Here is a 25,998-nt window from a genome sequence, read left to right as displayed (position 1 = left end):
TTGACCTTTTATTAGTTCGGTCTCTGTTTCCGGAACCGACCTGAAGATGACCTGATTTTGTTTACGCGCAAAATTCCGCGAGAGCGGATTTACCAGCCTAGCACATAATGATGCATTATGCTGAAAGGTAGACAAAGTCACTCAGCAGGGTCGGACGCCGGACCAGGCTCTGAATCCTGACCAGTGACGACCTCTACTGTCATCCCAGATGTCGTCCCAGCAGCCAGATGTCTTTCGATTGCAGGCTCTGCTAATTGTCCAGTGGATGCGAGGTCTGGTATCTCGTCAGGCACGGGATCGCCTAATGTCTGTGCTTCGGACGCCACTGCCACTGGACCCTCTCGCTGCACCGGCTCTTTTGCACCATCGACCTCCATCTGGATGTCAGAATCGCCTACTTGAGCATCGTTGATCTCGACTGTGGTGTTTGCCATCTCCCCATCGGCAGCGTCACTCTCCTCTGCCTTTGGAGCCGGTGCTTTGAGCTCGCCAAGAGTGCCATCAAGGAACTTTGATCCACAGGTATTGCACACTGTTTTCAGTTCAGCTTCTCCCCATCATGGTCATGACTTACGTGTAGCAGGACCCCCTGGGCCCCTTCGCCAGACCTTGAGTCCCGCAGTGGCACATCCCTCGCAGATCTTTCCAGGTACACCTCGCTTCTGGAAGCGCCCACTAGGACTTTCCTCGACACCATGTTTGGGTACCTTTGGCGGCTTTGGCATTTTCAATTTTCCGACCTTTCGATTGACTGCTTTCTTCGCTCCTAGAGCTACTCGTTCGTCTAGTAGGTCGAGTGATACTGGCATTTCGAATTCTACCTCTGCCTCAGGCTCGTTTCGTCGTTTCTTCTGTACTTGTACAGGAACGTTCCAGTGGACAGGTTCATCCTCTGGTGGAGGGGATGTTAAGTAGAGCGGCCGAGTAGATAATGGATATGGTCGTGGCGCCCAGCGATCGGCCGATGCTTCGATTAGGTCGGAGGACGTTTCAGCAAGTCGATAGTGGAGGAATTTCCTCGGAGGAACCCGGGCGAGGAGAGAGCCAAACATTGCTCGCTTTCGATCTGTGTAAGCTTGCCACAGTCGGACCTGAGTGGTAGGAAGACGCGGGGAGCCCTGTACGACAAGGTCGGGTTCTTCCTCAGCCAGAATAGAGACTTCAGCATGCTCAGCCTCGAGTAATACCCGTTTCATTTTCGCCCAGGCAAGGTCGTCCATCCCGCAGAGTCGCATTGTCACTGCCTGAACCGGATCGTCGTCAGGATACCACGCTTCTGCACCGAGGTTAAGCATCGGAGGCCGGTCTGTCTTGGCAGGTTTCCGACGATCAGGAGACGAAGATGGGTTCTGAATCGAGTCCTCTTCAATGTCGTAAGCCTTGTTCTCGAATGGTAGACGCTTGGACATAGACTTCCAGTCTGGTGGCATCCAGTCTGTAGTGGGTAAGAAAGTCGATATGAGGACGGTACCGGGGGGCGGTGCCATTCCTGATAATGGGGGCAGACCAGATGTTGGTAATTCTGGCGTTGGGGTGGGCAATCGGACAGATTCAGGCGGGGCAGGGGTTGGCTCTCGTTCTTCCTTGTGTTGACGCCCGAGAGATTGCCGCGTCCGCTTGCTTATCTCTTGCGGAACGATGACCTCAGGTGTGGGCTCAGCAATTGGCGCAGGTATCGGTGCAGGCGAGGGAGGTTTTGGTGCTGGATGAGTGACGTGATCTCCACCTATTCTGGAGATAAAGGATTGGGCGCCGATTGGTAAGAGGTATTTCTCCGTCGGGAGCTCTCTGAAGGCCAAATAGAGGAAAGGAGCAGGAAGAGGATAACGTCGTGGTGGAGGTGGAGGTGGACCAGAAGGTGCGGGGGATTGGGTATGAGGGGGAGCTCCATTGGCTGCGGACGGCTGATTGCTAGAAGCAGCAGCGCTCGTGCTAGGTGCAACAGGGGTCTGTGGGGTCATTTGAAAGCTCCCAAAGTGGCCCCCTTGAGGCCGAACCACGGGAACAGGAGGCAGAGGTAGATTTGTCGGAGGACCGGTGGGTGCAGACGCTGTCGAGGGCATGGACGTCGGAGGACGCGGATGAGGAGGAGCAGGTGATGGTACATCAGAACCAGTCGGATCGGTAGGATTGACCGGAGTTGAATCGGTGTTCGGCGGAGGTAATGATGTGGGTTGGGTTGAAGAGGTCTGCTGAGTTTGCAACTCTGACGCGGAGGGGAGCTGCGCCTCGCTCTGCTCAATGACCGGTGACTCTGTCGGCTCTGGCCCACTTCCTCCACCGACTTGTTTCCGACCCGTCATATCTGGTTCAGAGTCCGAGTCTGAAGGTATAGGCGACAGGGACGAATCTGACCCTGTGGAGTCGAGCGGAGGCCTTGTTGTGGGCTGTGCAGATGAGGACACAGTTGATGTTGCCGCTTGAGGGCGGACAGGCGGGGGTCTCGGAGGTCTGGGCTGCGATGTTGATGCTGTTGTGGGAGCTGCTGTCGTAGGCTGAGCAGCAGCTTGGGCTGCTGATGACGATAGACCAAAATAAGGTCCCTCGCCAACACCTTCGCCTCTGCCTAATCTCGCTACGATTCTAGCCAATTTAGCTAGTTCTTCTTTGGATGCACTGTTCCGAGCGGCTTTGTGGATAATCACCGACAGCCAGGGATGTTGAGCGGCAGCGGCATTGACACGTTGAATCAGAGCGGGATCCTGAACGACGCGTCAGATGTGTCGGTACGTGAGATGGTCAACTCACGATACCTGGTCTCGGTGGCCCCGGTCTCACAGGTGGCCGCAACGGCGGTCGACCGGGTCCGGCAATTGGGCCAGAGGACCCAGGGAGACCCGGTGGACGGATAGAAGGCGGTCTTCCTGGTCCTGGAGGTCTACCTACTGACCCTCTTGGTCCGGATGATGGGACGGGTTTCGGTCTTAACCCAGCTTCTTCCTCCATCTTCTTTTTGTGTCTCCTTATCCTGTCTCTCTCCGCTTTTTCCTCCTTGGTGAGAGGAGGTCGTTTAGGAACGCTAGCTCTGGGGGAGACGAATCGACCGATCCAAAGTTCTGTCCCTGGAAAGGAGATGGGTCCGATGGAAAAATCCACACGGGCTATACATTTGCCTTCGTGAGCTGGTACGTGGTTTGATTTGTCCTTGGTTTTCTTTGATGACCCCTTGGCATCTTCTTCTTCGCCCGCTTGCCCATCGCCGAGTTCTTTATTTTCGTCCGGCTTTGACAGGCCGTGATACTCGTCCATTGGGAGTGGGAGGTCCGGTAGAGCTGGGGTTGGGAATATGAACGTCGATTTGGGAGGAAGTTTTAATCGAGGTCGGTTATAGGATGATATGGGGGGATGAGAAAAGATGTGAGGGAGCAAGTGAGTCAAGTGGTGTTGACGTGTCTGAGTGAGAGAATAGGAGAGTACCAAGCTGTGAAGTATCAGACTCTTGTCCCGAAGTCTATGACTTGCCTTTCAGCAAGGCTGAGAAGAGGTTGATTCGGCAATTCCTCCTCGACAGCTTCTCCTTCCTCTGCTTCTGGGGCAAGGTCCACAGCTGAAGCATCCCCTTCGTCTTCTGCATCGGCGTCCTGCATTTCAACATCCTCCTCGACCTGAGCATCCTCCTCCGCTACGGCCTCGTCGACTACTTCTTGCTTCTCAGCCTCATCCTCGACCTCGTTTACGATTTCTACATTATCTTCGCCCACCACCTGAGGTCGAAGTCCAACCGGCAAGTCGAGGTGAGGAGTAGGTGGCAAGCCAGCTCGTGTCAATGCTCGAGCTGCCGCCGCCATCCCCGATTGCGCGACCCAGACCCGCTGGAGTTGGCAGACTGATGATGCTTAGTATGAAAAGCAGATGAAGGTCAGATCCAAAAAGATGCAGCATTTCAAGCGCGTTCAACCCCCCCTCCACTTTGCCAAATTGCACCAGTAGACAATGAGTAGTATAATGTATGTACATGAGGGACTCTGAATCGGTAGACACTGACACTATGCTTCTATATGATCTAAGCTGTATATAGAGAGATTCGCATTACGCCAACGCCGACGCTTTCTCTCCCATAGGAGGTGCTGCCAAAGTCTCAGTGGTCGTATGAGGTGTCACATGATCGGAATGACCACTTTCGCCATGACTGATAGCTGGATCTGAGGGGCCAGGGTTGATTCTAGTCTCTGGTGTGATGTATTTGCCAGGCCAGAAGAAAACATAGGTGGATATACCGAGGAATAGGGGTAGTGTGTCAAGACCGAGGACTAGAGAGCGAGATGAGCTAGGGTACTACTAAATTTGCAGGCTCACAGAATCGCTCATGGGTTGCGAGGTAGCCGATGTACCTTCGACTCTTGTCAGTTCGGGTTCTCTTCCCCTATCGAATGAGCTCACCCCTCAGAAAGCTCGACAGTTCTGAACACACTTCGAATCATAAAGCAGATGCAGGTGAAACCCAAAGCCCAATGCAAGGATTTCCATCCTTTGCGTTGCCACAGATCTTGATCTTGGAAACGGCTGCCAGTCTCTGATCAGCTGAGCTGGAGGATGATTGATGCCGAATGCACTTACACTCGGAATGCAAACATAGCCCAGATGAACGAGAAGAGGATAAAGGATCCCATTTGCGCTGCGATACCAGCTAAGAAGATATGACCTCCAGTCTCGGCTACGGATGGTTTATTGGCTGTAGAAAGACCACCGCCAGCAGCTTGAATCAGAAATGTGATGACTGGAGAGCAGGTCAGTTCAACCACTACATACGCTGACTCACCATCAGAGATGATGAAGATTCGACTGATGAGTCTCGCTTTGAATGGTCGAAGATATTGAGTGCCATCGAGATGCTGAACCAAGCGGCCCAGTAAGATGTAGTCTCCAGCTAGGAAAGCGCAGGGCTGACTTGTAAGCACCGTAGTGACGGAATCGACCTACTGAGAGCACCACAAACAAGTACATGACAATGTAAAGTCCTGATGAATGCAAATTATTCCTCAGGGCTAATCTCAACGCCAATCCTAGTCCTTCGCAGTACGCTCCGATGACAAGACATAGCATGTAGTTGGCTCGCCATTTGTAGTTGACTAATATTGTCAGAAGCAGAAGCCAATCATCAGAAGGAGACTCACGGAAAGTCAAGATGATGGCCACCGTGAAATAGAGTGCGGCGGCAACAGCATTAAGTGGGATAGAGGGGACATATCGAAGGGGATTGCATCTGGAGGATTTCTTGTGGTCAGTGCTTCCGATCGATTGATCCAGGGGGTGGTGGACCTACGTGTCTTGAGATGGATCGACCTTTCAAGGGTCAGCGTGTCGCTGTCCTTTTCCATTGAAGAGATGCTCACATATGGGTCCGATGGGCAGTCTTGCTGCTGAGCCAAAGTGACCGCCAAGCCGGCGGCAAGAAAGAGGATGACGGAATGGCGCATAATCAATCCCTGTTGAGCGATGATGCTAGCTGCGATTGACGGGGCCAGGAGGAGTCCCTTGCTGCAATCGAATTTCCTCGTCGCTCAAGTAGATGTCATGTCACAACAACGACGAAACTAAATGCATCCTCCATTCATCGTCCCACAATCGATCACAGACACGGAGACGGGCAAACACATACAACACAGTCACCGCATCGGAAAAGGGGAGACAATTTTTTCACGAATGGCCCGAAGCCCGCGGGGAAGGTCGGGGGCAAGTTCATAAGCTGCTGCTTGCTGCTTCTTGCTGCCGCTGCTGCTTGCTGGAATCCAAGCAATGATCACGCCAAGCAATACAACACATCATCTACAATCTATGTCCCTCCTGGCTTTGGCGGATTTTGTTCCTGCTGCGGCTGAGGCTGCTGCTGCTTCTGCTGATCTCGACGTTTGATGATTTCTACCTAAAAGTCCCCGGTCCCGGTCAGTCGGCGGCGGCGACTCGCAGCGCTCATATGGTCCTTCACTCACATGATTGCCAGGGAACCAACCCGTTTTACCATTCCTTAATCTGCCTCTCCACCAACCTCTCTCTTGCTCTGACGATCCATTATCCCTTCGCTCCAATACAGCGACGATTTCATCCCTTCCAAGGGGTAATTCCCATTCTTCATTTGCATTGAACTCCCATCTTGCTCTGGCAAAGACGAGCTTTGAAGGATCCAACGTTCCATCTGAAGCGATCATCCCCTGTTGCTGTTGCTGTGCAGTCGTGGCGATTAACAGTTTGACCAAGCGTGACATAAGCCACGGTAATCCGACAGCGGAGAGCAAGAATAAGATGAGAGGTTTCGAGCTGGGTCTCTCGGCTGGAGGACCGCCCCCTGCTGTCCATTCATTTGCCCAGCCCTCCGTATTGATTTTTTTGCCCCGAAGCCAGGCAACTATACGGCGACCTAGTCTCAGGATGGAGAACACCCCGAGGACCTGACCAAGATAGGTCTTGAGGGATCCTAATTGATCCGCTACGCCTACCATGGCGAAGAACGACGAATGAGTGGCCATGTAGGTCGATTCGACAAGCTGAGCGAGAGAGGTGAAGGCGGTGACTATGGACTCGATGATAGCAAAAGCAGGTGCAGTCGTAGCTTGTAATGACGACGTGAGAGTCGGGTAGCCCTGCGCCCATCAGTAGAATTCCCTGGAGCGAAAGTCCCCCACCTCGCCGGGACCTCCCATACCGCCTACTCCGTATCCTCCCATCCCATACCCTCCCCCATATCCATATCCACCTGCTCCTCCAAACCGGCTCATAGGTCCACCGTATCCATACCCACTATATCCTCCATAGCCACCATAGTTTGACATCCCATACGATGGCGTTGTATAACGTGGCTGATAGAGAGACGACTGTGCATAGTCTGCAGAAGCGTATCAGCGTCCTTTCTGACTTTTCAACACTGACTGCTCGGACCAGCAATGTCAAACCCTGCAGGTCTATCCGGCAGTTTGGGGGCGGTATTTGAGCTAGAAGTCGCTACTGCCGTCTCAAACGCGGATGGACCGTTCGATGCCGATCCAGCTTGAGTCTGAGAAGTCTCCCATGGCTTCGGTCTAGGTGCCGCTGATGACATCGCGGGAGGTATGGTGGATAGAAGTCAAGTCAAATAGCAAAGACCTGACAAAAAATGCCCAGCTTTCGACCCCGGGTTCAATTTCATTAACCGGTGGGGAAAGCGTTTCGCGTACACATCCTCCTCCTGTTGACCACCATCATTCGACGGCAGAGGAACCATGAGATGACGTCTCTAGGGCGAGCTCGGCTGCCCTCGAGTATGGAGAATGGTCCGACAATGCATATCACGCGGAATCCCGCTATACGCATTCGACAAGCTGTCCGAGGTGAGCTTGAACGAGTTTTTGCGAGGGCAGGACAAGCCGGCTTAGATGACGCACGCAGATAATAATGTTCCACTCCTCGCTCGACTACAGCATAAGACTGATCTCAGGAACACGGATCGTAACAGATTGACCAGTTTAAGCTGGTCAGCTATTGATGGGAGCTTGGAGGTGTTTGAATGGCTCTTATTGGATTACGGACATGATGATCAAGAGCTAAGTCGAGTGAGTCCACGAGGTCTCCAACATTGTATTGACTCTGTCTCAGGATGCCGATAACAATACCATCCTCCACCTACTTGCGTCTGTCCCTTCGCCTCCTGGGTTATCACCTCATAATCACCTCATTGAATCTTTTTCATTTTCTCTTCGTTCCACTACTCGACCAATCTCTGAACAAATTGCCATTTGTTTACGAATGACCCACCTCTACCATACAGTCTTCCCGTTCATCCTTGATTGGTCCAACTCGGGTGGTAAGACGGCTCTCCATCTCGCTGCTCAAGCCGGAAACTCGCAATTCGTCAATACTCTATGCGACTTTGGGGCAGATATCGACTTGACAGATCTACAGGGCAATTCTCCTCTGCATTATGCTTCTGCCTGGGGCCATATAGAAACCATCAAAGTCCTGTTGGATCGAGGCTGCCCACACAACGTCAAGAATGTCGATGGCTTCACAGCTGCAGATTTCGCGTACTCGCATACGGTCAAGGCGGCCTTGGAGGCGGGAGTGAGAGAGATCTACGACGGCAAGCGGAATAGACGAAAAGCAGAGATCATCTCGAACGAAATAATGAACCCATTAACGGAACCTAGGATGAGATCTGGAAGCACTTCGACAGGTCGTTCAGGGTCACGACAGCCCAGTTCTCAGCCCATCATGAGGAGGGAGTCTGAACCGAATTCTAAACGACCAGAAGTCTTACCTTTAACCATTGATACGCGCATACCTCGACCCTTTCCTGGTAGATCCCCATCACTTCCCGTATCATCTCATCCGAAATCACCTCCACCGCCATTACCCGGCCCGCAAGTTATTGGTATTCCGACGAGTCAAGGACCGCCCCAGAGCTTACCTATGCGGAGGGCCAACTCGGCTCAGACAGGAAGCTCAGCCAGTGAAGGATCACGCAGAGCCCGGGGCACACCAATTTGAGCAAAGGAGTAGATGATGATATGCATGGATACAGTATGCTATGCGTGTGCTTCCTGCCTCTCGCCCCTGTACTCTACCTTGACCTGCTCCTCCAGGTCGTCCGCATCGATGCTGTCGCTCATGGCACCACCAAGACCGACATCATCAATTGCCTTGTTCAACTGTCCGATCTTGTGATCGTCTCTAAGAGGAGCACGACGAGCAGCTCGTCGAAGAGCCGCAGGACTTTCCCTCTTGGACGCCGCAGATTCCAGCGCAGGCACAGTCCTGCCTGGTTTCTTCAGTTTCTCGTAAAAGGCTCGAGCTGTCTTGATGCCTCTAGGCGCTGTTCCCAGGATCTGGCCCCAATCCGCAGAGACCTTCACCATCTTGTCCCTCAGCTCGACGATACTAGCATCGGGTGTAGTTTGACTGGCCAGAACGGCTCTGCAGAGTCGAGTGATTTGCTCAGACAACTTGAGCGGCCACTCAGCAGCCCGGACAACCGAGGGATTGCTGAATTCGTCCAGACCGGGTGAACTGAGCAAATTGATATCGTCTCGACCACGCATTGCCGTCGAGGGTACACGCAGTAATGACCCGAGATTGAATCCAAGGAGCACATTGTACGCCTGTCGAATGTTTGTTTCGCGAGTCTCATAAGGCGAATCCAAGGCACTCTCGACGAACATGGTAACGACTTTTGCGCTCGGAGAGATGGACTTCGGATAGTGCCAACGTTTGCCCTGGGCGTCAGTCTCTCGACCATTAGGGGGTGTCCATTTGTATGGCTGGTTTCTCCGCCCGAATTCAATGCCGAGCGGCAGGTGAGCCATCTGTCTTAAGACCTTGATGGCGGAGTCAAAGTCCGCAGCGTTGTGACAGCCAATCATCGCGTCTTCCCATACATACATGGGCCACGAGTCGCTACCCGTCGGAGGCTGATACGAGTTGAGGATATGTTGAATGGTTTCAGTTTCCTTCCCGACGGACAGTCCAAGGATTGCCACGCGAAGGAAGGCATAGTCGATGGTCTTGGCCAGCGGACGATGATACACAAAGAACTTGGAATAGGCAGCTGCAGCTTCACGTTGCTTGTTCTTAGTCAAAGCACTGACAATGGCCGTGGCACACCGGATGTCAAGTTGAAGTTTGGGCACGCTGGGTTTCTTCGACTTCATAGACGCGGGTTGGGCGTCTGAAAGATTGATGCCCCAGAGACTGGGAATCGCTTCAAGGGCAAGATCCGCGTCGCTCGACCTTCCAGCAAGAAGACACTGCATCGCTGCCAGAGCCATCTCTTCGTCCATATTTTTCTCGCCGGCCCCGAATTGGCGAAGAGCTTTGTCCCACAGGGCGCGTGCTTTCTCTCCTAACTGAGTCCGAGTGAATTGTGAATTTCCACCTTCGACCTCGGTGTATCGCTTCTCATTGGCGAGTGCAAATCGATCCAACAAACCATTGAATAGGATCGTATAAGTCACGGCATCCGGTGCCAGAGGTCCTTTGTCGTCCATGTTCAATCTGACCCGCTCAATTTGGGACCATAGACTGTACTTTGACAGATACTTGAGGTAGGCATTGGTTGGGGCCAAATCGATCTCTAAGTAATCGGTGGTTCCAGGTTGCAATTGGGCTACGTGCTCGCTGATGTGATTCTGCGATTGGTTGTAAATTTCGATGACACGTTCGATCTGACGCTTGGGAGGTGATGTCTGAGGAGAGAATGTCGTTTGGATCCCGTCGTGTTGAATACGGGTATAGGCGTTTATAAGTATTGCGAACGTTCTCGTGGAGGGTTTGATCCCCCTTTTCTTCATCTGGTCTGATTAGCGAGCCGATCATCCTCCACTGGCACCTACATCATTAAAGGTCTTCCACATGCCTTCAAGCTTGCGTTCTCGACCCAAGAGATGGATGATCTGATTCCATACCACATTATTGTGATAATGCATGGGCGCTTGACGGACAAGCATCACAGCTTGGCTGATCACTTTAGGCTTCATAGGGAAAGGATTCCGTCGGATAAGCTCCTTAATCTGTTGAGAGAGGATGAAGGACGGTGCATCCTCGTGTCGTAGACCAGGCTCATTACGTTTTGTCAGAGGTCCGGTATAACCAGGTATACGATTTGCAGAGGGTGGTCGCCGTGTCGCGATCGAATGGCGAAAAGGAGCCATACGCCGAGGTGGACCGTCACGAGATTGAGAAGCATGGTTGAGACGTGGATTGAACGGTCTCTGTCGGGCACCGCCGTCCCCTGCTACAGGTTGCCTGTCGACAGTGCGCGGTCTCTGCTGTTGACCGAGCAAGTGACCAGGTGTCGAGCCGAACGTTCGCTGACTCTCCTGACGCCACCTCGCCAATGTCGACGGACCGGGATCTCCATTATAGCTCCTTGTTATGAGCCCTCCCGCTCTAGCTACCAGTCTGTAGCTCATCGTGTGACGGTGGTCGCTATGATTCGGATTGGACACAGACTGGACCAGAAATTTTAAATAGGTGCATGCTACTGCGCTTATCAATTTTTGCCGTCGCATGAACTCCACGTCATGTTGTTTCACAACACACGCGTTGACCTGAAACGCCCCGCCTTTTTGGAGAACCTCGGAGAAGATCAATTATACATTACATGTTACTATTCTCGATGATATTGGGAGGAGCAGCGACTCGATCAGCGACATAGAGCATCTTGGATGGATTCATGACACTCGGAATCTAAAGGTGACGGCGGATTTTAGCCACCATCATGGCCTCTATGGCATCTTCCTCTACCCCTTCCTCTTCTCGACCTAGTTCACGCTCCAGACGCAAGACAGCTGAGAATTGGGACGATGACTTTGAATTCGCTCTACCTTCCAAACCTCGGCCGCCAGCCATCAAGCTCACTTCACAAAAGGAGAATGAACCAGAGTCTTCGAGACCTACACCCAAGTCCGCGTTGTTAGGCCGGACGAGCCCTGATTCTGTCTCCTCATGGTCCGATTCACCTCCTCGTTCGCCAACTCGTCTGGCTCCTCGTCATCCGCCAATCTCTCCTCGAGCCACGACATCAGCCTCCACAGACCTTCCAAGGTCGTCATCGACTTCAGAGCACCCATTGCTGCCCCATGATGTCCCACTTCCTCCCACGGTCCGTCGGCGATCCAATTCCAACTCGAAAACAAAACTCATCAAACGTCATCCCTCTGCGTCATTCGCTCCTATCGTCAACCCATCAACCACGTCCCTCTCGAGCCTATCGAATCATCACAATCCTCAGCTCAGACATGCACCTTCAGCAGAGGTCATGCCTCCTCCGCCCATCCCATCGAGAAGGCCTAGTTCCCGAAGCCAAGTGAGAGTCTCCGGCATACCATTTTCGCCAAGTCAAGATGACATGAAAGAGGGAAAGAAAAAGGGCTTCTGGAAGAGGCTCTCTGGTGTACCCAATGATTGTGAGTGAGGCTCAAGTTCGTCTTGATTGACATATCAGCCTCTGGACAAAGACGGAGACGCAGCTCATCGGTGGGATCTCCTGGCAAGAGCAGCGAAGTCGTACCTCCCTTACCACCTTTACCGCCGAGCATCCGCTCATCTTCTTCTACATCGGTAGCATCACACAATGGCGCCTCTTCTCCTGCTCAGCCTCCGACCTCAATCCTGCGCCGGTCTCACAGCTCGCTAGCTGGTACAGGTAGCACACCCCCGCCATCCTCATCGTTTTCTAGGCCGGCTACGCCGCCTCGAGCTTTGTCAAGTGGTTTTCATCTTCCATCACCAGTCCACGGATCTCCTTATCTGACCTCTCAAATGCCAAACTCTGCATCGTCTCTCCCTCCGTCCAGCTCGCACCCCACACCGCTACGCCACGACAGCGATACAGAGACCGAGGTCGATGGGACTACACCACGACGTAAACGCATCCGTCCAGTCTCAGCTGCTCCTGCTCCTCGGCAGACTCCAGCATCAACGGGCTTCCCTACTGCCACACTTCGTCGCATCAGCTCAATGTCCAAGAAACACGGTCGACGTCTCTCTGGGGGTTTCAAGTTTGGCACCACCTCGTCCACTTCATCTGGTGAATCCAAAATGCTCGAGACCGTTGTCGGATCACCGTCCAAGCCGATAGTGCATCGCCCTGAGCCGTCCACCGAGATTGATCTGAGAGACATTCGAATCGATAGCGTGTCTGCGCCGAGTTCTTCTTTCCGAGGATCGTCGCAAAGTGGCATGACGACAGACAAGTTGGACAAACTGGAGAAGGAAAGTCGACGACAAAGCTGGAATGACTTCGTCATCCCTTCAAAAGTCTTGGAACGTCAACGTGAACTTAAGCAGGAAATCGGTGCCGTGAAGAAATTCGCAGGAGGACTGGAACGGGTTGGCAAACTAGTGGACCTGCATCAATCCTTACGATCCAAGATAACGGTGGAGCAGTTAGCGATTTTCAACGATTTGGACTCGGAATACGGTCAATGGTTGGAGATGGCAACTGTGCTCATTGAAGTCGGTGCTACGGGCACTCAAGATGCCTCGCCTAGGGCCCGTCGTGTGACGCTGGCTTCTGACGAAGCGAAGCAAGCGGGCGAATTGTTACGTCAAACCGACACGTTTGGACCACGGAAAACGAGCATGCCTGATCCCGTCACGGCTGATACGTCTTTCCATGAACAATTGCGAGCTTCAACAGGTCGACAGGATCTGTCCAAGCGTCAACTCGAAGTCCTGAGGACGATGTTGAGAACGCCTGTACCGCCGTCGACTGCGCGTCGTATACCCGTTACACCTCAAAGAGCCATTGATCTGTCATTTCCCTCGCCATCTGATTCAGACTATCTCGATGCGCCATCCCCTCAGACGGCTTCATCCCTGGCGCGACCGCGTCGACCGACCCTAAAATCCCGTCGTAGCTCGAAAGCTGGACTGGCGGGATTGAAAGACTTTCTGAAATCTCTCAAAGGCGTTCCGCCAGGTCAACGATCATCTCGGTCTCCTACAAAGTCTGCCTTCTCCCGCGATGCGACTCCTGTATCTCCTCTTCAGTCGAGCTTCCCGACTTCCCAGACTTCGCTCTCGGTCTCTACAACTGATGATTACGTCTCGATATCACCACCAAGACGCATTCCTTCACCTGAAAAGGCTTCCAAGCGCCCCAGCATCCGAAGTATCTTTCGAACTTCTTCAGGCAATTGGTCAGACCTCGTTCGACCACCCACCACGCCAACTACCAAGACAGGCTTGGAACGACGATCATCCCGCTCTTCACGCAAGAGTCAAGAGGCCGAAGAGGCGGACCCTGGTGTACCTCGGTCATCTCGTCGGATCCCAAAAACGCCAACATCAGCTTTTGGCTTCACACCGCCTTGGAAATCCCCCCGAGAAGCTCTGAGCAATGGGGAGACTGTCCGACCTCGACGAAAATCAGGTATCATGGGCTTAGGAAATCCGGGTTCACCAGCTCAAGCCCAACGAGGTGTGGTCGTTTCCAATCCTGATCCTGTATTCCCTCGTGAAATTGATGGAGTGAGCAGATCGGCTTCTGCACCGACGATTGCGGACATGTCGGATGATTTGATAGTCGCTTTGACTCCGGAGAACCTGCCGGTGTTGTTGGATTATTTGAAGCAATGCGAATCCAAATTGGGTGAATGGAAAGTCAGAGTGGAAACAGTCATTGACTTGGCTGGTGGAAATCGATCCTCCCTGTAAGAGTCAATGCAGGAGGCGGCTCCGAAGATCTACATCAAATAGCAATCCATCGTAACATGTATCTATACAAACCCCATTGCCTTTTTCAGAATCCACCTTCCCCTCGAACTCGTTGGATAGCCCCCTTGACACCGACTAAACTCTTCATAGGTCCCTTGGGTGTTTCGCTCTTCTCGTTTCCTGGTAATTCTTTTCCATCCTTATCCCGCCAAGTCCCGTCTTGTCCCACTCGGCCGTACCATTTAGTGTTCTGATTCGCGTCTATGGCCTCTCGGATCTCTTTGGCTAGGAGTGAAGAATCAACGAGGACATTGATTTCCTGCGAATGGAACCATGATTGGGTATCTTGGTTCCCATTGCCTTGGATGATGATCTGCTCATCGACGACTGGAGCGGGTAAGTAAGGGCTCGCTCTGAAAAATTGAGAGCTCACTCATGAGCTTGACGTGACAATTTCGGCTCTTGTCTTTCGCGTTGAGAGGAGCCTTTTGATCTTTGCCAGTGTACCAATACCATTCGAGGTATTGTTTGTGCGTGTCTGGAAGTTTGTCATACATTGCATTCACGACCATTTGGTTCGTTCCGCCTTGGAAGGGAAGCAATTCGCCCTGACTATGAGCGAGAGTGAACACACATCGGAAGCTTACCTCGTCGTTGAAGCCGAGATCCGCATAGATTTCTACCGTGACGCACCGCATGCAAGTCTCCAGGGCAGCTTGTACGACTGGAGTGGCATTGAACGTGGGCGTTTGTCTATTATCAGTGATTGTTTGTACAAAGCTTTCCTCACATGAAGACTCTCGACTTTGCGAATTTGAAGGCTGCCAGCCAAGCTTGATCCTGAGGCACGTATGTATCGCCGTGTCCCGGTTCTAATATCAGTTACAATCTCAATCCATACTCACTCCCTCGTGGCGCCCGGTTGACCAAGGACATCGGAACAGGATCGTGAGGACTGTGCAGAACAATGGGTTTGAAGACGCCTGCATTCGGTGGGGGATCACTGTCGTTGCCTGATATCTTCTTGCCGGTGTCTACCGTCTCAGTAGGCTCCCAGCTCTGAAAGACTCACTCAAATGATCCGTGATCGAATCTGTGGTCTTGAGTTGGTTGTTCACCCTGTCCGCCTCTTGAGAGTCGGACGAGTCAAAGATACGGCCCAGCTTCTGTTTGACAGGGTGAACCTCGTCACCAGTCCTTTGTTCCGTCTCATCGTGATGCTTCGCAATCGTTTCTCTAGCAGTGTTGGCTGCGCTCTCGAGGTCTCCTTTGGCGTCGATGATGGGGTGATCTTGCCCAAAGATGTAGTCCGATTGGACTGGTTCCACTGGGTAGACTGGTGGCTTGCCGATGAGAGGTAGAGGTGGATTGAATTCTCGAGACCAAGATAAGATTGCCATATCGTAAAAGGACTGAACGATAGGTCCCTCTGCATGTCAGCTGTGTCCAGTGCTTTTGGCTCACCGATATGAGTCATCATCTCGACGTTGACCTGGACCGAGTCAGCGAAATTTATGAATCGTTGACTCACTCTATCCTGAATATTGTTACTATTGAGTAGAGCCACTTTGCGGTCCAGTACCATGTACTTGGCATGGAATGTACCGACTGGAGGGACGTGATAGTTCTGAACTTCCATTTGAATACCCGGGATCTCTTCAGGTGATGGCAATTTGACCTTGTCTCCGGTGTATGTCTTTGGGTCGACCGGTTGATGAGGTGAAACCACTTGTGATGGGTTTCCGCGATCGTAGGCTGCTGATCAGACGCGTCGCAACTTGGAACACGCACTGAGTTTAAGCACAACCTTTTCACCTTTACGCTCGATGACTCGGCGCGAAAGCTCTTTCATGGCATCACATATTGTCTTCGCTGCGCCTGAAGCCTCCCAAAAGTCTACCTGTCAGTACACGTCGGTGCCAGCCTACTCACTGGTCGCAAGGATTATTTCATGCTCAGCCCTAACGATCACATCCGCGTAGTGCTTTTCGCGCTCAGCTATTGGTTCAGGAGCGCAACATTGCTCACCTGGATAATATCGGGGATCACAGAGATAATACTCAGGTTGATGACACCGCATGAGCCCACAAGTGGAGGAGAAACCAATCCATTCAAGGGGTGACCTTCCAGACTCAGCAGAGCCTGAGCGTAGACCTGGAGATCAGAAGCTACATCAGCAGTTCACTCACATTTAGAAAGAAGTCACTAGGCGACTTCGTACCCCATTTGCCGCTCTTTCTCAGCTCTTGCAACTGCTGCTCGCTCAATGGATTGATGGCCTCCCATTGATCCATGGTTTTCAAGTGATTCTTCTCCGCCAATGACTCGTCGTCCTCCTCTTTGCTCTTGCTCAGATGTAACTTCTCCATCAATCCCTCCGATTCCTTCGTATCGTACTTATGGTGTGCATGATGACGCTTGCCGTAGATACTCTCTTCAACGCGCTCAACTGACCAATCTGGATGCGCAGCGAGAACAGTTGTAACTGTTTCAGACCCATTAATCAGGTCGCTCAATTCGGAGCTTAGAAAGTTGACGCCCTTCGAGCCAGCTGATCCGGCACCATTCTCCGATTTGTCCTTGAGCTGTCCTCCTACCATCGCGTGTAACATCTTCGTTTCTATCTCTTGTGGAGATACAAAAACTTCAAGATGCACAATTAAAGACCTCTGGATTCCTCAATTGTCAGTTGACCGAGACGGAGAGTTGTATGTCTCAGGAATAGATTTGACGTCACTATAGAGATCTATTTTTAGCCGAGAAGGTCACGTGATATGCATCGGTCAAATCCGAATTTTTCCGCTTCCATCCGAACGCCGAGGCATTTTTGGGATGATCGCGCATCTCCGTCTGTCTGTACAAGTTTATAACCAACCACTTGCCGTTGCATATGAGCAGATGGGCGAAGAATGACATCGCTAAATCCCTCAACATCCTCTGTTCATACACAATCCTCACCCAGCATGACAGCTGTCGATACCTCTTCACAAGATGATCACAAGGCGGAGGCTGCTCCACTGCCTCCGACCAGTGTCCCATCGTCTGGTAGATCTACAATTGACGCGGCGGGAGCACCGCTTGAACGGACCAACACCTCGAGTTCAATCACACATGCACACACCTCTTTGCGCCGCATGGCCACACATGAAACTGGCGAAGCTGTATGTAAAGACCAAGATGGTGCGGATCAATTACACACACATGACGAACACGAGGATGAACATGGTTCGTCCTCTTCATCGCACCGCGCCGGACCGGAATCAGACTCTACTCACGAGGAAGAGAAGATTGGAACACCGAGTGATCTTAAGATGAAGAAGAAGATCGAGCTTCAAGACCAAACGAACATTCTTCCTGCGAAACAGATCATACTGGTCATGGGAGGTCTGTCGTGTGGTCTTTTCTGCAGTTTGTTAGATCAGACAATGTAGGAGTGACCTTCTGTCCATTTCGCTAACAGACTAGCGTCACCACTGCTTTACCGACCCTTGGTAGAGTTTTCAATCGGGCAGATATCTCGACGTGGGTGGGCACAGCCTACTTATTGACATCTACGGTGAGTCCCTTCCCTTTTGTCGAAGCTGAAGGAATCAGGCAATGCAACCTATCTATGGCCGGTTGTCAGATATTTTCGGTCGCAAGATTATCCTCCTTTCGTCCATCTTTGTCTTCTTCTGTGGTTCCTTGGGAGCTGCTTTATCTCGCGTGAGTGTCACGATCGCAAACGTCACTGACAGGCCAGAGCATGATCATGCTGATAGTCTTCCGGGCCGTTACAGGTATTGGCGGTGGGGGTATCCTCACTCTCACCATGATCATTGGTAAGTGGAACCGAGGTTTCAGGAGCTGACTTCCAGTCTCCGATGTCGTCACACTTCGCGAGCGAGGCAAATACCAGGGGATCTTGGGTGGAGTCGTGGCTTGCTCAAACGCTCTTGGGCCGTTACTCGGAGGAATCTTCACCGAATCTGTATCATGGCGATGGTGCTTCTACATCAACCTGCCTCTGACTGGCTTCGCAGCGCTCATCGTCTTTTTTGTCCTCCCTCTCAAACGTGTCAACGGTTCCGTGGTCGAAAAATTGAGGAAACTCGACTGGTACGGGTCAGTTTTAACGCTCGCTTGGGCAGTGCTAGTCCTCGTTGCTCTCTCTTGGGCTGGCAACAAGTACGCCTGGGACTCGGCTGGCGTTCTCGCACCTCTCATCATTGGAGTATGCCTTCTTGGCGTGTTCATATATGTCGAGGCTCGATTGGTCCCTTTACCACTCATTTCGTTCCGCATATTCAAGACGCCAACGGTCAGCGCGTGTATGTGTACCTCGTTCTTCAATGGTGTCTCCTTCTATGGCACTCTGTACTACCTCCCACAGTACTACCAGATCGTTCGAGGCGACTCAGCGATCCGCTCCGGAGTGTTGCTTCTTCCTCTGATCTTGACTCAAACGGTCACGTCGTTTACCACTGGTTACGTTCAAAGCAAGACAGGAGAGTAAGTCGAGACGCGTGAGCGAAATCTGACAGCTTTCCCAGCTACTGGTACAATCTTGTCATGGGATTCTCCATATGGACCATCGCGCTTGGGCTTCTATCGACCCTGGGACCCGACACGAGTTTGGGTAAATTGATTGGCTTCCAGATACTCAATGGAATTGGTGCCGGTCAGACTTTCCAAACCAGTCTCATGGCCATCCAAGCATCCGTCGCGAGGAAAGATATGGCAACTGCCACTGGCTTGCGAAACTTTATCCGAATGCTCGGAGGCACGCTTGGTCTGGCAATCTGCTCCGTCTTGGTCAACAACATTGCTCGAAAGGATCTTAGTGGGAGTGGATTGAGCAGCGATGAAATCACAAGCATATTAAATGATCCGACCAGTAGAGGGACTTTGTCGGCGGCAATGAAGCAGCGAGTCATTCACGCATATGGTGAGTCATACCGGAGGGTCTGGTCGCTGATAGCCCAGCCCGCGGTATACAGACCTGTTTCCACTTTATGATACCTTGTGCCGGTATCTCTGTGCTTCTCGTCGTATTCTTTGTCAAGAAGGTGTCGTTGAAGCGTGACGATGACGCGCAGCGTAAAGCAGAAGGCAAAGCCTGGGTCGAGGCTCGCAAGGCGAAGAAAGAGGCGAAGAAGCATCACACTACTCTAGAAAAGATAGAAAACGGTGTTGAAGCATCCGGTCGTGGGATGGAAGAGGCCGCGGGTGTCATACCTCCGCGAGGTGAAGAGCCCATCGGAAACAGCACTGGCGAAAAGCCCGCCAACGATAGATGAGATGGTTAACCTGCATATGCATTGTCATTATGAACTGCTCTCCTCGACAGTACCTGATGCGATAGCGTCACCGACGGCCCATCGCCTAAAACCTGTGACCTGGACTTTGATGCCGCGCTCTTTTCCCCACTCAGCCAAGACTTCGCCTACTCGCCTCTCTTCGCCCATCATCATGAATGGTTGATCCATCAGGGCTTCGCCCTCTTCCACTGCCTCTTTCCCGCTCTTTCGACTGATGACTTTGGTCGGGAATCCGACAATCTGTCTCGCAATCGTGCGAGCAAGTTTTAATAGGCTCTGCTCCAAATCTTGACCTCCGGGTCCATGAATTAACGTCGCTATAGGCTTGTCACTGTCTAGTGATGTGACTCCCAGGACAAGGACTGCTCCGACCCTCCCGTCCGCATCGGACTTTCCACCATGAGCATAGCAACCCGGAACGAATCGTACATCCTTGCTGGAAGGGAAAGGCGCTGCGAATGTGACTGCACGCAGCAGTCTGAGATTCTCCCCTGTGGTCCCTAAAGCCGCATTGAGGGATTGTTGAACGGTCTGTGGCTCGGATGAGGATATCGGAGCTGGATCGCCTTCCTCTCGGGATGAGGAAGAAGGTAAAGAGATGACAGGTGCGGATGACAATGCTGAAACTGGGAAAGTCAAGATTGGATCGGCTCCCAACGTCGGTTGATGAGGTTCGAATTCCATTGGAATGTCCAAGAAGGCGGCAGTCGAGGCTATCCCACTGGCAGTCTTGACGAAGACCTCGTTCCTAGCTACGAAATCCGTTTCACATCCTAGTTGAACCATGCCTACACGTTTTCCCGATAATATAGAAACCGCAATGACCCCTTCGTTTGTCGTTCTTCCGGATAATTTGGCAGACTTTGCTGCTGATGAGGACAGATGCTTGTCCAAGTACTCTTCAGCAAGCTTCATATCATTGTTGCAAGCTGTCAGGGCCTCTTTCGCCAGAGACATGGGTACAGGTCGAGATTTCCGCAACGTAGCGATCAATTTGACGGATGGTTTGACGGCGTCCTGAAGATAAGGGCGAGAGGTGTGGAGATAACGCAAAGCTTGGAGAGAGAGAGGTTGAGCATATCGACTGCATGACCTCGACAAGGTCGGAACGGCGATGCAGGACATGCTGACTCGATACGGGCGAGATATAGCCAGCAGCCCTTTCAAACGTTTTCGACTGCTACAAAAGCCCCCTTCGATCACTGAATGAATCATGACGTGGGTGCACAGTACTCTCTGTCTATCCCTTATCAATCTCCTCCCCCTACGTAACGTAATGAGGGGGGATTGGGAGTGGAGGCAAGACTCTTTCAGGACATTTTGGAATTTTCAAAATCCTCTTCTCCATACATACGTTCACTCAGACGACCGACGACCAGGAGAGTGTGGGAAGGGCGTCCTCGATAGGGCTCTCAGGGAGGCGAGGGGGGAACAGCAAGGCTCAGGATAGAGACTGCAAGATGGCATCTCCGACTCATACTTTTGCCTCGATGACCGATTCCATGGCCAGCTCTAGTTCTGGTACCCATTACGTCTCCAGATCTTCAAATGCCAAAGGCAAAGGAAGGGCAATAGGCAGCGATGACTCGAAGTCTTGGATCAATTCTATATGGCAAACAAGAGATGGTAGGAGGCAATGGTCAACGAGGATAGGTGAGCCTGAGCCCATGTCTTGAAGCTGACGCAATCTAGGCATCTCCACCTCTTTCTCAGACATGTTGCTCCGTGCCCAAAGGCACCTTGACCTGGTTCTCAGGGACGGACAAGCACTCAATGTCATTCAAGTACGACAAGAGGGCAAGCAAATACCTATTGAAGATGGTCAGTTATCCAATGATCTCCAAGATGCATTCCTGACGGGCTTCTAGAATTCGATTGGGACGCGTTGAAACGACTGGCAATGGCCTCGGATGACCCCTTTTGGCCAGTAGTCCTTCGGGTCCATGCGCACTCAGGGTCTCCACGAGACGCGTCCTCCACTTTAGCTAGGACTCCAAAGGCTGTCAAGAAATCCGCTACTTCAGTCTCCCTCGGCCTACCCTCCGCTAGCAATGATGTCGATGTCTCCAGGAAACGGACACGGAATAAGAACAAGGCCAAACGGGATAAACGCCGAGCTCGGCGAGAGTCCAGGCGAGCAGAAACAGCTGCCCTAGATCAGTCTGAACCAAAACCCATCAAACGTCCTCGACCCTCCTCGCCTACATCTTCTGCTGCCAGCCCCCGGCCCACACGGAAGAAGCGTAGACATCGGAAGGACAGCTCGTCAGGGGCCGATAGAATTGGATTTCCGACACTGGATCCGTCCAAGAAACCTTCACATAACACCGCTCCAAATTACCGTCCAGTCAAACCTTCTCCATTAGCCACAGCGCATGATGTCTCGAGAAAGATTCCTGCGCCGGATCCACCACCAAATCAAACAAAGGGGAGGGCAGAGTCAGAATCGGCCGCACAGTCGGCTGCGAGTAGAGACGACTCGGATTCTCCAGAACCTGATCCACAATCGGCAATACCACCACAACCCGTTGTCAGCCTATCATCGAATGCGGACAATGCAGAATCAGTGGCACTCTCATCTCCTATTGAACCGGAGCTCGAGGAGCAAGGTAGCTCGGAAATCGGAGCAGATGAGAAACAAACCACCTCAGTTAAGGATCCTGAAGGTTTGAATGACGATACAAGTCAAAATCAGAGCGCAGAGCCATCCGATAACGAAAGTGGGGGTGAAAGCGAAGATGCTGCAGAAGATGAAAGCCGCAGTGACAGCCAAGAGGAAGGCGCACAAGCAGGCGAGCGGCTTCCTACCTCACCAATAGCAGGAGATCGTCCATGGTCTCCTCCTGAAGAGGAATCAGCCTCAGGTAATCAGTCCTCAAGTCAACACGAACTCGACGATGCGAAGTCTCATATCTCCGTCAGTTCATCTCCCGACCCTTTGGCGGACGCCGAGACGTCGTTGTCCCCTCAATCCCCAACGAAGGCAGCTGAAGACGAGCTGGTGCAGGAAACAGTCGAAATCGATCCACCTGAGGCCCTGAAGTCGGATGTCATCGAGTCTGCATCCGAGTCGGAGGAACCAAATTCAGATCCGACCTCGGACATTGCAGGAGCTGCTCCCCAGTCATCCGTTGAGCCGGACCCTCCTCTGCCGGTCGCTGCTCGCGCTCCCAGGACTCATCTCACTCAAACATCCCGACTCCTCACACCTAAGCGGCAAATCGATCTCTCGGCTCCTTGGAACTTGCTCCGCAAACCCAGGTCTCCGATCATTGATGCCAACTATTCATCCTCCTCTATCGAGCCCTTCCGGACTGATGCATCGACTTCAGCGGTCAAACGGCCGCGGGCATCTGCGTCATCTTCCAAAGACTTGAACGGCAGCCTCGGCATCACAATGAACAATTCTGCAACCCCTGTTCCCCCGAAATCCCGAAAGAAGTCTCAAGAGGACGCTGCGTCGTCTGAATCCAATCCAGTCAAGGAAGTGTCAGATGTTCTCATATCAGCTAGTATGACTGAGAAGGCTCCTGCAACCCCAAATGGCGATTTGTCGACCGATCTTCCATCGTCAAAAGCTGGTCGGCGAGGGAAGAAACAGGGCAGCGTGTCTGGATCCACGCGTCGTGCTGAGATTGCTCCCGACAATCTCGCCGATTCAATTGCCCAGCACCCGATAAGAGAGGCCACCAGTCACCAAGCTTTACATCAAGCATTGCCAGCAGAAGGGTCAGATGCACAACAGCCAACACACGGTCGCAGTGCAAGTCGCGCTTCGCCTGTTGAAAGAGCGAGGGATGGCATCCAGTCCTCTCGTGCATCTATCGAGCCGGCGATAAACATCGAGGAGGGAAGTCCCCTGAGTCAGGTAGACTTTTCCATCAGCAAGGAACCGGCCGTGCCCCTGCCTGGATCGCCTAGTTCTCGAGATGCTGCGTCAGTCGAAAACGTTGTCTTGACCTCTGCGCCCACCAGTCCTAAGCCAGTGACACCGAATGGCAACCAGGATCCCCGTCCTAAACGAAGCTTTAGGCCAGCTGCTAAGCGTCTCATGGGCATCGACCTCGATATCAGAGACGAAGAGACTGAGAGGCTAGGCATAGACGATCAAAAGGCAGTCTTGGCCAGTCGTGGAAGATGCTCGATTTGCCTTTCATCGCCACTTCACTTGCAAAAGGACTGTCCGAGTGTCAAAGCCGGAGTGGAATCCCTGGAGAGGATATTGGAGGAGCGGAAATTAGAGGCGGAAGCACAGATGAAGAAGACAATGACCAACAGACGCAAATCGCGGGTCTCACAGGAGACGAGAGACAGCATTGACGCTATCGAAAGCTGGATACGACGCTTGACGACAGTCAGGAATCGTGTGATGGGGCTGCAGGCCGATGTTGCCGATTCGCCGTCGGCCGAGCTCAATAAGCCAATCGAAACTCAACCGCGATTACCTCCTCTCCTGCAAAAAGTTCTTTCGAGGCCCAATCGAGCGGGATCCGCGTCGGTCAGTGTTTCTGACGCGTTCATCGAGACGGGCGAGTCTGAATCCGAAACCGACGCTACCGCGGAGGAATCCGAGCAAGAAGAGTCCAGCAATGATGAGGAGTCATCAGACAGCGAGGACTCACAGACTTCTCTGTCACTGGACGAGCCTTTGGATCTGGAATCATTCTTGAAACGACCGCCTACTCAGGATCAGCTTCGGAGGGCGCGGCTGTCGGCTGCTTCGATGCAGGCGGTGCAGCCGCCCAGTGTTGCCTCCGAGCCTGGAAACGGGTCCGAATCTGAAGATGAGCCGACTATCCAGCAAGTAGACTCTGCATCGTCCATCGGTGACTTTGGCGAGAGCGAAAAGGGAGATTCGAGGGAAGAGAGTGTCGTACGGTCGCATACACCTCCAGCTGTGGCATCATTGGCACCAGAAGAGGCTGTTGACGAAGAGTCTCTCGCTGTCAGGAGTGCCGATCGGTCAGCTAATAGACACCGGTCATTTATGGCCCTGCGCGGTCTTGGCAGCTCGAGTCCCGTGGTCGATATGTTTGACGGAGCTCAAGCGTTACAGGATGGTATTGACGAGGAACGAACACCTCTCTCGCAAATGGTCGGTCTCCCTAGCCCAATCTTGGTCCATGATGAGTTCGCCCCGACGCAATTGCGGGGCAGTCAAAAAAGTCAATCAGCGACCAAATCCTCTTCGCTCGCTCCGGCTGCCGAAATCTCCTCTCATCGTCAGACATCTGCACGCAAGACAGGTCATAGCAATGCCATCATCGAAAAGTATCGCAAATCTCAGCTGGCTGTTGATAAACCGCAGACTCCGCCTTCCGGTCCTGTATCTCAGCCGTCGAATGTGTCACCTGCAGTGAGCAAGCGATCCGTATCGAAGGAAATCACTGTGGAATTGTCTCCAAAGACTCGGACCATGCGGAAATCGCTAGTTCCCACAAGTGAGATTCTGAATGACCGGGCTCGGACACCTGAACGCGCATCGGCTCCTAGCTCTAGCGCTTCTAGCACTGGGCTGCAGTTAGACTTCATGAGCGGTCTTGGAGTCAAGACTCCGGTACAGGTGGGTCGTGCTTTGGTTTCTTTACTGACTAAGATCAGGCAAGTCCAGTTCGGACCCGCTCGAGTCATCCTCGACTGGAATCTTCTTCCCAACCGCAGTCAAAGGTTGATCAGATAGACTCCACACAGTCCACCATGGCTTCCGGCGCCACGGTCAAAAGGAGAAGATCCTCCCGGAACGCTTCACGACCTTCCAATGGCACTTCGCAATCGAGTGTCATATCAAGTCGAAGAGGCCATTCGTCGATGCCTGACGGCGTCAGTGATTCTTTTCCAGATTCCACTACTTCCGTCGGGTGGAAAGCGACTCCGATCGCCGAAGCAAGCGACGAACCAGAGTCTCAAGGGGAGAGCGAGAGTGATGATGAAACGACCGTCCCCATTGCGCCGCCGATTCGCTTGACCCGGTCGACTCGGCCCGAATCTCAACCGACCACAATGATGCCTCTGCTATCGAGCCTCCCGAAAGAAATGCTACGCTCTCGCCCAAGCACCAATTTTGGAGCAGCGTCTCAGCCCTTGCCGATTACGAAACCCATTGAAAGCAGTGAAGGGGAGGAGAGTGACTCTGCATCAAGCAGTGACGATGACAACGTTCCGGCCGACAAACGGGCCAGGTTTGCCACTGGTAGTAGGGCCAAGAAGAAGAAGAAGTCTAATGGGAAAGTACACGGTTGGTGAGAGGGGTGAATGCACATCTGTTTCAACCGCCGAGGGTTCAGAAGCAGAACTTCTCAAGAGTTGGTCAGAAGAGTGTACTGATCAATCAGAAGCATGTCAATCAATCAGAAATTTTCCAACCAATTGGAAGCTTATTCGATCCAGACAGAGGAAGCTTTCTTTTTAGTCCTAACAGAGATTGACTCTGATTGGACAATGAAAGGAAGTACGGTCTCACTTCGTCAAGTTAAAGCATATTTATACTGATGTGGTATCGCTCTGCTTTTGCCACCTTCAACATCCCCTGAACTCTCAACAGAGCTCCTTGACGCATACAGTGGAAGAGCTA

At 52.4% G+C, this 25,998-nt stretch overlaps 10 protein-coding genes across 10 annotated transcripts; 4 read left to right on the top strand and 6 right to left on the bottom strand.

The window, feature by feature from the left end:
* Positions 1–487: 487 nt before the first annotated feature.
* BD324DRAFT_520673 (hypothetical protein) lies at positions 488–3,887 on the bottom strand. Its single transcript, XM_022012987.1, has 3 exons — positions 3,463–3,887; positions 2,749–3,421; positions 488–2,702 (listed from the first exon to the last, which is right to left on the bottom strand). The coding sequence occupies exons 1-3, from the start codon at positions 3,786–3,788 to the stop codon at positions 564–566; spliced, it is 3,138 nt and encodes a 1,045-aa protein (XP_021870175.1). The 5' UTR covers positions 3,789–3,887; the 3' UTR covers positions 488–563.
* A 1-nt stretch (position 3,888) lies between these two features.
* BD324DRAFT_520307 (putative integral to membrane protein) lies at positions 3,889–5,589 on the bottom strand. Its single transcript, XM_022012986.1, has 9 exons — positions 5,334–5,589; positions 5,264–5,283; positions 5,115–5,203; positions 4,921–5,069; positions 4,760–4,883; positions 4,558–4,717; positions 4,381–4,503; positions 4,297–4,331; positions 3,889–4,250 (listed from the first exon to the last, which is right to left on the bottom strand). Exons 1-9 carry the CDS (start codon positions 5,415–5,417, stop codon positions 4,030–4,032), a joined length of 1,005 nt encoding a protein of 334 aa, XP_021870174.1. The 5' UTR covers positions 5,418–5,589; the 3' UTR covers positions 3,889–4,029.
* BD324DRAFT_629943 (Peroxin 13, N-terminal region-domain-containing protein) lies at positions 5,537–7,149 on the bottom strand. The gene is made up of 4 exons (XM_022016278.1): positions 6,865–7,149; positions 6,621–6,820; positions 5,931–6,578; positions 5,537–5,863 (listed from the first exon to the last, which is right to left on the bottom strand). The coding sequence occupies exons 1-4, from the start codon at positions 7,031–7,033 to the stop codon at positions 5,774–5,776; spliced, it is 1,107 nt and encodes a 368-aa protein (XP_021870173.1). The 5' UTR covers positions 7,034–7,149; the 3' UTR covers positions 5,537–5,773.
* A 1-nt stretch (position 7,150) lies between these two features.
* BD324DRAFT_629938 (ankyrin repeat-containing domain protein) lies at positions 7,151–8,493 on the top strand. Its single transcript, XM_022016277.1, has 3 exons — positions 7,151–7,301; positions 7,360–7,523; positions 7,567–8,493. The coding sequence occupies exons 1-3, from the start codon at positions 7,199–7,201 to the stop codon at positions 8,455–8,457; spliced, it is 1,158 nt and encodes a 385-aa protein (XP_021870172.1). The 5' UTR covers positions 7,151–7,198; the 3' UTR covers positions 8,458–8,493.
* Positions 8,494–10,897, bottom strand: BD324DRAFT_629937 (hypothetical protein; the record flags this gene model as incomplete). Its single annotated transcript, XM_022016276.1, has 2 exons — positions 10,299–10,897; positions 8,494–10,256 (listed from the first exon to the last, which is right to left on the bottom strand). The coding sequence occupies exons 1-2, from the start codon at positions 10,875–10,877 to the stop codon at positions 8,496–8,498; spliced, it is 2,340 nt and encodes a 779-aa protein (XP_021870171.1). The 5' UTR covers positions 10,878–10,897.
* A 288-nt stretch (positions 10,898–11,185) lies between these two features.
* On the top strand, positions 11,186–14,127 carry BD324DRAFT_651945 (hypothetical protein; the record flags this gene model as incomplete). The annotated part of the gene is made up of 2 exons (XM_022018419.1): positions 11,186–11,873; positions 11,912–14,127. The coding sequence occupies 2 exons, from the start codon at positions 11,186–11,188 to the stop codon at positions 14,125–14,127; spliced, it is 2,904 nt and encodes a 967-aa protein (XP_021870170.1).
* Positions 14,128–14,180: 53 nt separating this feature from the next.
* BD324DRAFT_629933 (hypothetical protein) lies at positions 14,181–16,838 on the bottom strand. The gene is made up of 12 exons (XM_022016275.1): positions 16,317–16,838; positions 16,156–16,281; positions 16,060–16,111; positions 15,919–16,023; positions 15,659–15,882; positions 15,592–15,619; positions 15,200–15,556; positions 15,033–15,161; positions 14,918–14,999; positions 14,775–14,880; positions 14,561–14,735; positions 14,181–14,514 (listed from the first exon to the last, which is right to left on the bottom strand). Exons 1-12 carry the CDS (start codon positions 16,737–16,739, stop codon positions 14,213–14,215), a joined length of 2,109 nt encoding a protein of 702 aa, XP_021870169.1. The 5' UTR covers positions 16,740–16,838; the 3' UTR covers positions 14,181–14,212.
* A 423-nt stretch (positions 16,839–17,261) lies between these two features.
* On the top strand, positions 17,262–19,406 carry BD324DRAFT_677467 (major facilitator superfamily domain-containing protein; the record flags this gene model as incomplete). The annotated part of the gene is made up of 7 exons (XM_022018958.1): positions 17,262–17,554; positions 17,593–17,683; positions 17,722–17,832; positions 17,870–17,948; positions 17,985–18,618; positions 18,660–19,058; positions 19,088–19,406. 7 exons carry the CDS (start codon positions 17,262–17,264, stop codon positions 19,404–19,406), a joined length of 1,926 nt encoding a protein of 641 aa, XP_021870168.1.
* Positions 19,407–19,428: 22 nt separating this feature from the next.
* Positions 19,429–20,579, bottom strand: BD324DRAFT_629925 (elongation factor TS-domain-containing protein). The gene has a single exon (XM_022016274.1). It carries the CDS (start codon positions 20,550–20,552, stop codon positions 19,434–19,436), a length of 1,119 nt encoding a protein of 372 aa, XP_021870167.1. The 5' UTR covers positions 20,553–20,579; the 3' UTR covers positions 19,429–19,433.
* Positions 20,580–20,887: 308 nt separating this feature from the next.
* On the top strand, positions 20,888–25,670 carry BD324DRAFT_651941 (hypothetical protein; the record flags this gene model as incomplete). The annotated part of the gene is made up of 4 exons (XM_022018418.1): positions 20,888–21,080; positions 21,120–21,248; positions 21,296–24,990; positions 25,029–25,670. The coding sequence occupies 4 exons, from the start codon at positions 20,888–20,890 to the stop codon at positions 25,668–25,670; spliced, it is 4,659 nt and encodes a 1,552-aa protein (XP_021870166.1).
* Positions 25,671–25,998: the final 328 nt, after the last annotated feature.

The sequence above is a fragment of the Kockovaella imperatae genome (genome assembly GCF_002102565.1).
Source record: "Kockovaella imperatae strain NRRL Y-17943 chromosome Unknown BD324scaffold_9, whole genome shotgun sequence".
NCBI lineage: Eukaryota > Fungi > Basidiomycota > Tremellomycetes > Tremellales > Cuniculitremaceae > Kockovaella > Kockovaella imperatae.
Note: the sequence above shows the minus strand (reverse complement) of the source record. Positions and strands in the feature narration are given on the sequence as shown.